Source organism: Erpetoichthys calabaricus, chromosome 7 (genome assembly GCF_900747795.2).
Source record: "Erpetoichthys calabaricus chromosome 7, fErpCal1.3, whole genome shotgun sequence".
Taxonomy (NCBI): domain Eukaryota; kingdom Metazoa; phylum Chordata; class Cladistia; order Polypteriformes; family Polypteridae; genus Erpetoichthys; species Erpetoichthys calabaricus.
In genome coordinates this window covers 23630264-23642357 of record NC_041400.2, presented here as the reverse complement: position 1 = coordinate 23642357, position 12094 = coordinate 23630264, and the positions used below count along the sequence as shown (strand labels likewise).

General features: G+C 43.2%; 1 protein-coding gene across 2 annotated transcripts in view; it reads right to left on the bottom strand.

The window, feature by feature from the left end:
* The window catches only part of LOC114654425 (low-density lipoprotein receptor-related protein 2-like), a 104719-nt gene that overhangs the window by 30077 nt on the left and 62548 nt on the right, over positions 1-12094 (bottom strand). For both annotated transcript variants that reach the window (XM_051930169.1, XM_028804985.2), the window contains 3 exons: positions 11863-12078; positions 6839-7022; positions 5159-5360 (listed from right to left, as the gene is read on the bottom strand). In XM_051930169.1, coding sequence (XP_051786129.1) covers positions 5159-5360; positions 6839-7022; positions 11863-12078 — 602 coding nt within the window. The remainder of the gene's footprint in view (positions 1-5158; positions 5361-6838; positions 7023-11862; positions 12079-12094) is intronic.

Genomic DNA, 12094 nt, shown 5'->3' with positions numbered 1-12094 from the left:
ATGCAGTTATATCTCACTGTTTTATTAGCTAGTAGTTTTCCTTCTCTGTTACTGCATTAGTAATGTTAGTTAGGTTTGTAAGAAATTTAGAAAATATTCATATTTTTGACATAGTCCTAAGTTAACTCTTTTGTGGTTTTATACGCTTTTACCTGTGGAGCCTGTACCATACGCATCCTAAGAATAACAATTAGCAAGCAGAGCAGAAAGCCAGGCAGAAAATGAATGCTGAAAGGCTGCAACTACTTGACTACAATTTCAAACTGACTGTATCAAGTAGGAATTTGAACAAACATGAAATTAACTTTAGTTAATTCAGTTAAAATTAGTGTGTTTATTCGCTTAATTTTGCTGATACATCACATTAATTCAATTGAGCTAAAAATGTTTTGCCAAGGAGTTTTGTTTGTATGCATTTGACGTCCATAAAAAAAAAAAAAAAATGTTTTAACATCCAATAGTCTGTCAGCATCAATGGATTCCACTTGCACAGATAGTACGTTTCCATCTTTGCCATGTTCTGTTTAAACCTTATACCTACACCAGGCTTAGCAGGGAAGTTGAAAATGAATCTTTAGTGACATGTTGCAATTCATGGCTTTGTGTGCTTAAAGCAGGTTGTCAATCAGCTGATGGAGTTTGCTGCTCTGTAGTTGGAAAGAAAATTCTCAACATTCTTGAATGCCTTCCATGCGATTTCCTCCACCATCACCACTAGATCTTTCAGTTGCTGGCCATTGAGGACATGGGACCATTGGGGGACCAACAAAAATGCCTTCCTCAATTTTTGCATCATTACTCATGGAAACACTGGTTTCAAACCCCCACTGTCATTCCAAATTTTATATTAAAAAAAAAAAAAAAAAAAAAAAAAAAAAAAAAGTGGCAAAATCTGTTTTTGGTCAACAAGTGATTTGTGCGCCACACTTCTGCCCCGGAAACAAATGTTCACGGAATGGCCAGTTCTTTAATGCACTGACACAATTGTCCGGTTCTCAAATGAAACAGGACTTGGTATATCTGGACTGCATTCCCAGTAACAGTTCAGCAACTTTTAGATCACCTTAGATGTTCCAGCTGTCCTTCTACTGTATACTTCTAACACAAGCAGCTACATACACACACACATACATACATACATATATACACACACACATACATATATACACATACATACACACATACAGTATATATATATTATATATATTTATAATAAATTTGTTTTAATTTTGTTTCCTCTGGAGTTAGCTTTCACTCCTAATTTCAATTAAAAATAATATATTATGGGGTGCAGTGTGAGTTGGGTGGTGGCCGAAGGCGGGGACCTTGGCGGTCCGATCCTCGGCTACAGAAGCTGGCTCTTGGGACGTGGAATGTCACCTCTCTGAAGGGGAAGGAGCCTGAGCTAGTGCGCGAAGTTGAGAGGTTCCGGCTAGATATAGTCGGACTCACCTCGACGCACAGCTTGGACTCTGGAACCAATCTCCTTGAGAGGGGCTGGACTCTGTACCACTCTGGAGTTGCCCCTGGTGAGAGGCGCCGAGCAGGTGTGGGTATACTTATTGCCCCCCAACTTGGAGCCTGTACATTGGGGTTTACCCCAGTAGACGACAGGGTAGCCTTCCCTTCGCCTTCGGGTGGGGGGACGGGTCCTAACTGTTGTTTGTGCGTATGCACCGAACAGCAGTTCGGAGTACCCACCCTTTTTGGAGTCCCTGGAGGGGGTGCTAGAGGGCATACCTTCTGGGGACTCCCTCGTTCTGCTGGGAGACTTCAATGCTCACGTGGGCAATGACAGTGAGACCTGGAAGGGCGTGATTGGGAGGAATGGCCCCCCCAATCTGAACCCGAGTGGTGTTTTGTTATTGGACTTCTGTGCTCGTCACGGATTGTCCATAACGAACACCATGTTCAAGCATAGGGGTGTTCATATGTGCACTTAGCACCAGGACACCCTAGGCCTCAGTTCGATGATCGACTTTGTGGTCGTGTCGTCGGACTTGCGGCCACATATCTTGGACACTCGGGTGAAAAGAGGGGCGGAGCTGTCAACTGATCACCACCTGGTGGTGAGTTGGCTTCGATGGTGGGGGAGGATGCCGGTCAGGCGTGGTAGGCCCAAACGTGTTGTGAGGGTCTGCTGGGAACGTCTGGCAGAGCCCCCTGTCAGAAGTAGCTTCAACTCCCACCTCCGGCAGAACTTCGACCACATCCTGAGGGAGGTGGGGGACATTGAGTCCGAATGGGCCATGTTCCGTGCCTCTATTGTTGAAGCAGCTGACCGGAGCTGTGGCCGTAAGGTGGTCGGTGCCTGTCGTGGCGGCAATCCCCGAACCCGTTGGTGGACACCGGCGGTGAAGGATGCCGGCAAGCTGAAGAAGGAGTCCTACAGGACCCTTTTGTCCTGTGGGACCCTGGAGGCAGCTGATAGGTACCGGCAGGCCAAGCGGAATGCGGCTTTGGTGGTTGCTGAGGCAAAAACTCGGGCGTGGGAGGAGTTTGGGGAGGCCATGGAGAACGACTTTCGGACGGCTTCGAGGAGATTCTGGTCCACCATCCGGCGTCTCAGGAAGGGGAAGCAGTGCAGTGTCAACACTGTATATGGTGGGGATGGTGCGTTGCTGACCTTGACTCGGGACGTTGTGGGTCAGTGGGGGGAGTACTTCGAAGACCTCTTCAATCCCATTAACATGCCTTCCAATGAGGAAGCAGAGCCTGGGGACTCAGAGGTGGGCTCCCCCATCTCTGGGACTGAGGTCACCGAGGTGGTCAAAAAACTCCTTGGTGGCAGGGCCGCGGGGGTGGATGAGATACGCCCGGAGTTCCTCAAGGCTCTGGATGTTGTAGGACTGTCTTGGCTGACACGCCTCTGCAACATCACATGGACATCAGGGACAGTGCCTCTGGATTGGCAGACCGGGGTGGTGGTCCCCCTCTTTAAGAAGGGGGATCGAAGGGTGTGTTCCAACTACAGAGGGATCACACTCCTCAGCCTCCCTGGAAAAGTCTATTCAGGGGTCCTGGAGAGGAGGGTCCATCGGATAGTCGAGCCTCGGATTCAGGAGGAACAGTGTGGTTTTCGTCCTGGTCGCGGAACAGTGGACCAGCTCTATACCCTTAGCAGGGTCCTGGAGGGTGCATGGGAGTTTGCCCAACCAGTCTACATGTGTTTTGTGGACTTGGAAAAGGCATTCGACCGTGTCCCTCGGGGAATCCTGTGGGGGGTACTCCGAGAGTATGGGGTACCGGCCCCCCTGATAAGCACTGTTCAGTCCCTGTACGATCGGTGCCAGAGCTTGGTCCGCATTGCCGGCAGTAAGTCGAACCCGTTTCCAGTGAGAGTTGGACTCCACCAGGGCTGCCCTTTGTCACCAATTCTGTTCATAACTTTTATGGACAGAATTTCTAGGCGCAGCCAGGGCGTTGAGGGGGTCCGGTTTGGTGGGCTCAGGATTGAGTCACTGCTTTTTGCAGATGATGTTGTCCTGTTTGCTTCATCAGGCCGTGATCTTCAGCTCTCTCTGGATCGGTTCGCAGCCGAGTGTGAAGCGGCTGGGATGAGAATCAGCACCTCCAAATCCGAGACCATGGTCCTCAGCCGGAAAAGGGTGGAGTGCCCTCTCAGGGTTGGTAGCGAGATCCTGCCCCAAGTGGAGGAGTTCAAGTATCTTGGGATCTTGTTCACGAGTGAGGGAAGAATGGAGAGTGAGATCGACAGGCGGAACGGTGCAGCATCCGCAGTAATGCGGGTGCTGCATCGGTCTGTCGTGGTGAAAAAGGAGCTGAGCCGCAAGGCGAAGCTCTCAATTTACCAGTCGATCTATGTTCCTACCCTCACCTATGGTCATGAGCTATGGGTAGTGACCGAAAGAACGAGATCGCGAATACAAACGGCTGAAATGAGTTTCCTCCGCAGGGTGTCTGGGCTTTCCCTTAAAGATAGGATGAGAAGCTCAGTCATCCGGGAGGGACTCGGAGTAGAGCCGCTGCTCCTCCGCATCGAGGGGAGTCAGATGAGGTGGCTCGGGCATCTGATCAGGATGCCTCCTGGACGCCTCCCCGGTGAGGTGTTCCGGGCACGTCTAACCGGGAGGAGGCCCCGGGGAAGACCCAGGACACGCTGGAGGGACTATGTCTCTCGACTGGCCTGGGAACGCCTTGGGATTCTCCCGGAAGAGCTAGAAGAAATGGCCGGGGAGAGGGAAGTCTGGGCATCTCTGCTCAAGCTGCTGCCCCCGCGACCCGACCTCGGATATGCGGGAGACAATGGATGGATGGATATTATGGGGGAAGTGTGTCTGTCCAGCCCAGAAGTGCAAGGCTACAGTATGAAGCTCAAAGAAATAGACTGTCACCAAAATGAAACCACAGAGAAAAGAAAAACTCGCTTAGTCGCTAACACTCAAGTGAGGCGAGCACATTGACAAAAAGAAACCTCAGGAGGAAAGAACCTCACTTAGCCACTAATGCACAACCGATGCGATTGATTGAAGCGTCAGAATCCATGGTTTCTAGGAGCCCGGGCTTTTTACAGCGTGGGCTTACACAGCTAGTAAAAAAAATAATGTTTCTAAATTTCTGAATGTAAATGTCCACTACAGAATAAGGACAAGCTTATTAGACTTTGAAATCAAAAGAAAATGAACCAACACTTAGGAAACTGATTGGAATAAAAACCTGCAGTCAACAGTGAAGCCCCAGCACGGGGATTGGAAACCACCGGTCTAGAGTGTGAAGGAAGGTACTGTACATGAAAATGTTCTGAAACACCAAGGGAGGTTTAAAAGCAGAATTACAGATATCACCTTCATTTCTATGCCACTCACTCCACTTCAACACCATAGGAGACCTGTACCGATCCCAGCAGCAATGGGCACAAGGCAGCAGACTGTCCTCATCAATCAAATGCAGGGTACTCTTACTAAGCCAATTCAGAACTAATGTACCTAAACTACGTTTTGCTACTTGGGTCTTGACATACAAATACTTAACACCCCCCCCCCCCCCCCCCCCCCGAAAAAAAAAAAAAAAAGTCAGGCTGTCTTGCAACTCCACCAAGTCAAAGCATTACAATTAGGTCATATCTAACAAACATTGAGAACTTTACAAAGTTAGACTTAACTACAATCACTGAATCAAAAATTCGGGGAGTTCATACCTTGAAGTCTGTGCCATCTAGTTTTACTGAGCCAATGCTTTTTAACTTGTCATCTGACCAGTAAAGCCGTGAAGTTATGAAATCAAGTGCCAAGCTGATCGGCCAACCAAGCCCCTTTGAAAGCAACACTTTCCGACTTGAGCCATCCATGCCTGCTTGCTCGATTTGTGGATCTGCTCCTATTTCAGACCAGTACATGAATCTGTAAGAAGGAAAAAAAGGAATGAAGGACACAGCAGAATTTGCTGACCAAAATAATTATACCGAATTCTAGTGTAGTGACTGACATACTACTTAAAGTGGATTCAAAATTGTGTCCTTCCTGTTGGGGGCAGATGGTCCCCATCTTTCTGATTTATATGTTTTTGCAGCACTCTAGACCACCAATCCAGAAAGATCTGAAGTTTAAACTGTTAAGCTATTACCAAGTGAAGTTTGGTACCTATAAAGGGAGTAACAGTTGAAAAAGGAACACCAAACACAATGGAAAATTGTAAAGTACAACTGAAGTACAGTCATCCCCAGTGCATTGTGTCCTTCATATCAAGTAAAACAAATTAAAACTATAGTCACTACCTCACAACTATGTCTCCATTCAAACTATTACGTTTTCATTTAAAAATGCCGACTTTATTCTGTGTTTACACTACCATGGCTTTTTTAACCTGAGAAAACAGACTTTTGAAAACCAACTGTGGCGTAGTAGTGTGGGTGGGTGAAGACGGAGTTCTGAGAATGCAGAGTCCGCTTACGCTCTTCTTTGTTGGTCTTTGTTAAGTTACCCTTCCCTGATTGGATCCTGCTTCTTACATCATGCCATTCCCTAATCTGTCACCCTTCACGGAAGAAAGGCACATTACACCATAGCAGACACAGAGGAGTTATGTTCAATGGCACAAGGTATATTGCCTCTCTGTATGAATCTTAGTTACATGTTGTAGAGTTGTGCAACAGGCAAATTTACTAGTTTTAAAGTTTTATGCTAAATTTTGTGGCTAGCAGCGTTACCATGCCTTCAAGGATTTTTCTGTCAAAGCGTGCATGCTCATTGTATGCAAACCTCTTCATCATATGTGTTTTCAGTTGTTTAAGTGTGGGCAGAGATACTTTCATAAACGATGTGAACACACTTGAGTGGACAGACAGTTAATTTTAAAACACCATTTTCAAATGTCAATGGCATAGTGTGGACATAGCCACGGTTACATTTGAGGACAAAACAGTTCAACTGAATCCATGAAACTGGAATACTAGCAAACTGTCACAGAATCCTTTCAGAAAACTGACACTGCATAAGGGGATGTAGACAAAGAAAAATTTGGGTCAACAGGGGCAGGAACTGAAACTAAACTAGTGTGCTTGGAGCAAAAATAGCAGCGACAACTCCAGAGTTTTCCTGTATATAAATAGAAAAAGTTAATTAGGTCAAATCTAACAAATATGGAGAACTTTAGAAAGTTCCCTGCCCGGGGTTTGTTTCCTGCCTTGCGCCCTGTGTTGGCTGGGATTGCCTCCAGCAGACCCCCGTGACCCTGTAGTTAGGATACAGTGAGTTGGATAATGGATGGATAGAAGAAGTTAACTATTTCTACTCTAGCGTACATCTTGGACAGTGTCCGTCCATCCCCTCTGATCACCATGGCCTTCTCAACCCTTCCAACTTACTAGGTTAAGTCTTACCCACTATGAGGATTAAGCACAAGAGCACGAGGCTGGTCAAGGTCTTCATCCAATACAACTGTGTAATTTGTAGGCACTGCCGCAGTTGAATACATGCTAACAGCCACAATCTGACCCGATATTCCATCTGTCCAGTACAGGTTTCTGCCAACCCAGTCAACGGCAATGCAATCAGATTTGATACCTGAAAATAAAAATTTAGTACTTAAATGAAAATTGGGCAATCTACTCACTCTTCACTTCACTGTTCTTAGTAAAAAAGAAATGCAGATAATTCCCCACTCTTTGCCATTACAGATTTCATGGCCTGCAACTTAAGGAGATGAACGTAAGCACTTGGTGGTGGTAGATGCAGTATTGTCACTGGTACAGCATACAGCCCAACAGAAAGTCAACCCAAGACCCCAGCTATAAAATATGATTGTTGATTCATGTAATATTCCACCTTTTATGCATTTGATGGCCTAGTTCTCCTTTAGTCTTTTCTCTAAGCTCACCATAAAAAGGCAAATTTACGCTGAGTAAATTGAATTGTGTTGGCTATGCCAGCTGAGTATAGGATAGGCCCACCAGTGACCAGCTGCCTGACCCTGTGAAGTATCTTAAGGTGGCTGGACTTGAGACATCCCTCTAAAATGAATGCATAGGAATGGGGTTCACTGTAAAAGGCACTATATAATATTTAATTTACTTAAGAGTACTCTCCCCTGCCAATGCTGATGTGATATGCTCTAGCCACCTGTGAAAAAATCATTTCTCAAGTAAAATACACCACAACACTAATGTATTTTTGTACTTTTGTTCAACTTGAAAATATTGTAAATAGCACTTTTATATACTGAACAACTTAGAAGACATTATCATGGTGACCACTTATTCTCCTTAACTGAATGTTTATAACAGAGCAGGAAATTCTCACTGTATAATACTGATAGGGCCAAAATAAAACGATGTACAATTATAGCAGGGCTGCGTTTTCCTAAAGAAAAGATAGAACACACTGAAGGGGGCAAAATCAGTGACGTTCAGTCCACTACTTTAAATAACATTTGAATTTTATATCAAGTTAAAACTAAAAAAAGTAAAAGTAAATTAAAACAATGATTTACGAAATTGTTTACCTTAAAAAGAGAAGGAACCTTGCTTTGTGAATGTAGGCTTTAAGATGGATTATATTTGAACAGGAGGAGCCATTAAAAGTAGAACTGGGATTTATAGGAGTTCATCCTGGAGAGACAACTTTGAGCTTTATTAAGAGCTCAGTGGAGAAGCTCTGAACCATCTTAGGTAAAAAAAAAAACAAAAAAAACAAAGTGCCTCACACAAATCATCTTGAATGTGTGCTATTTTGTCATTTTTCCTTACACATTATTTCTATCAATGTTGTATCTCAGAAGAATTGATTTTTCTTTAGTGTATATGCTCACAAAAAGTGTTCAAAAAAGTTTGAGTGTGAAAGGACTCCAACCTTTTCCAAGCAAGTAGCACTGGTGAAAGGAAAATACAGCAAGTCAAATACAGTCGTGACACATGGTCACAAAAGTGTCATATATATGTCTAATTTATTTAGGGGACCCTGGTACGACTCCCCTCAAACTTGTTTTTTGAGTCATCTCAGGGTTGCCTTCATCTTTATAGTTCAATGCTTTAGCCACTAGGTGTCACACACCACCTACAGTAGGGCAGCTTGGACATCTTTCTACAAATCAATGTCTTAGAGACCATTGTGAAGTCTTTCCAAGCTTCCAGTTTACAGTCTACTGCCTTTGCCATTATACTTCACATGTCACGTATACTGAAAACTTCTATTAAACAGATTTGGGGACGGTCAAAGCAGAGACTGAATTGTAAGCAATCACTTGAGTTAACTGTCATGCACAAAAATTGAAAAATGGTTGCACCGCACCAATTGTGAAGATAAAAAAATCTGACACCACAGTGCCTTTACATATTTGCAATGATAATATACACCTTGTTTACAGTACAATACAGTACAACACTAAATGCTGACGTGCATAAACCCAGGTGCTAAAACAAAAAACACAAGGTCTTGCAGTTTCATTTTTTCTTTAACTTTAAGGTAACTTAGTCAGAAACGTGCTTATGATTAGAATAGCTTAGATATTTTACAAATCTTCATTTGCAATCAGAGTCACATAAATGAGTAGACATTGTGAGAATGCTCTGCATGGGATACCATCCAATATAAACCTCTTCCTTCAGGCACACACAAACCATGCCATCTCATACATGCAGTGCATGTGTAATAAAGGAAACAAATGGGTCTGAAAGAGAATACATGCAGGGCCGATCACCTATAAAATGATCAAAATGGCTTTAGCAATTGGAAAACTGCACAGCTGTAACAGCAAACTATAAATCACCAATCAAGACCTGCATCTTCAGATATTTCTGCAGAAGGGGACCACAGGAAGCAGCAAGCAACAGCACTGGAGATGATACCAAACATGAAAACATGAAAGTGGTCAGTGGGCTACAACTCTGACTGGCAGGAGAGTACGCAATGACTAGATTCTGAATCAAAGTCAAAGCTTCTCTGCAAGTAGAATTTAAAAGTGAAAATCTTCCTTGCATGACTATTTTGAGAAAGTGAGCCTGTGGCAGGCAGTCCAAAACTTGTCCCCTGAGCCAAAGGACTTCCTTTTGCTTTGCTGGCCAAGGAGGAAGCTGATGAGTTAGAGGAGGAGGAGACCCAGTACTCCATTATAAACAAATTAAATTCTTTCACCAGGATAGATTTACCTGATTTATATAAAAATAATTTCTCAACTGAGACCCTCCACCTACGTCCTTGACCCAATACCAACAAGTTTTTTCAAAGTAGTATCATGCGTGCTAATTGATAGTATTCTTGACATAGTAAACTCATCATTAGATACGGGGGTCTTCCCAGACTGTCTTAAGACAGCTGTAGTTAAACCCCTACTTAAGAAAAATAATCTTGTCTCCTCTGCTTTTGAAAATTTTAGACCTCTCTAACTTGCCTTTGTTAAGTAAAATTCTAGAAAAGGCAGTCATTATGCAGCTAAATGACCACCTCAATAAACATGCTATTCTTGATATATTTCAGTCGGGTTTCAGAACAAATCACAGTACAGAAACTGCACTCGTTATAGTAAATGACTTGCAGGTAAATGCAGACAGACGCCATTTATCTGTTTTCATCCTCTTAGATCTGAGAGCCACATTTGATACCATTAATCACAATATTCTTAGAAATCGCCTTAGTGGGTGGGCCTCTCTGGCAATGTCTTAAATTGGTTTGAATCCTACCTGGCAGGGAGAAAATTCTTTGTTAGTTGTGGTAATTATACTTCAAAGACACATGCTATTCTATATGGTGTTCCACAAGGCTCTATCCTGGGTCCGCTGCTCTTTTCGATTTACATGCTTCCATTAGGTCAGATTATGTCTGGGCAAAATGTGAGCTACCACAGCTATGCTGATGACACAGCTGTATTTATCAATTGCACCTGATGACCCCAAATCTCTTGATTCACTGACACAATGTCTTACTTGTATTTCTGAATGGATGAGTAGTAATTTTCTCAATTTAAAAGAGAAAACTGAAATTTTAGTGATTGGCAATAAATAGATATATTGAGGTTATTAGAAATAAACTTGATGCATTAGGATTAAAAGTCAAGACGGAGGTAAACAATTTAGGGGTAACTTGACTGTGACCTGAATTTTAAATCACACATCACTAGGACAGCATTTTTTCACTTAAATATAGCAAAAGTCAGACCTCTCATCATTGAAAGATGCTGAGAAATTAGTTCACGCTTTTGTTTTCAGTCAACTTGATTACTGTAACGCACTCCTCAAGACCACCCAAAATAGACATCAATCGATTGTAACTAGTGCAGAATGCAGCTGCTAGATTCTTAACTAGAAAAAGAAAATCAAAACTGGGGTGATGTGCTCGGGTGTCCCTATATTGGTTACCTGTGTCATTCAGAATTCACTTTAAAATACTGCTTATGGTTTACAAAGCCTTAAATAATCTCGCTCCATCTTATATTTCAGAATGTCTGACACCTTACCCTCCAAATCGTAACCTTAGATCTTCAAATGAGTATCTACTTAGAATTCCAAGAGCTAAACTTTAAAGAAGTGGTGAGGCAGCCTTCTGCTGTTATGCACCTAAAATCTGGAATAGGAATAAACCAGGCTAATACAGTGGAGCACTTTAAAAACTGCTGAAAACACATTACTTTAACATGGCTTTCTCAGCTTAATTTTACTTTAATCCTGATGTTCTGTATATTCAATTATTGTTCATGGTGGCTCCAAAATCCATACTAACCCCTAATTTCTCTTCTGTTTTTTCTGGTTTTCTGTGGTGGCGATCTGTGCCACCACCACCTGATCAAAGCACCATGATGTCCCTACATTGATGGATTAAAGGTTAGACGTCCGTGTGACTGTCATCATCAAGTCCTTCCATGAGAACTCAATACAATGAGGACTGATTGAGTACATTTATGTTAGGTAGAATGCCTAGAGGGGGCCGGGTGGTCTCGTGGCCTCGGAACCCCTGCAGATTTTATTTTTTCTCCAGCCATCTGGAGTTTTGTTTTTTTCCTGTCTTCCCTGGCCATCAGACTACTTTTATTCTATGTTAGTGTTCTCTTATTTTAAATTCTTATTTGGTCTTTATCTTTCTTCATCATGTAAAGCACTTTGAGCTACATTATTTGTATGAAAATGTGCTATATAAATGTTGTTGAGTACCACCTCAAAAGAGGGAAGCCAGACTTCCCCAGAAGAATCTAATTCCATTAAGAGGCAGAGCTTACAAATTCTCTCACCCTGGGATGCCACATGGAACACCCAGGGCTACAAAGGCAGTGACACTGTTCAGCACACTTGGTATCTGAGAATCAAACTTCAGCCTGCCATGTTAATGAGAAAGACCCAGTTATAATATATTTAGGGATTAAATTAACTGCAGCCACCTGAAGCCCATGTGAAGCACAACATGAGCCTAACCTCATTACCTTTCACTAAAGTCCCTTTTTGTTTTTGGTCAATCGAAATCCACTTGATGCTCTGTGAACCAAGACTCAGCCAGAAGACTCTCTGCGCCTTCCAGTCATAGTCCAGAGAGAAGATCATGTTTCTGGCTGTGGATACAAGAACGTCTTCCTTGGCACTTTGCAAGCCATACAAGAGGACATCGGATTGAACAGCTGCTAGCAAAAAGGGTTCTTTTCCTATTAAAACACAAAA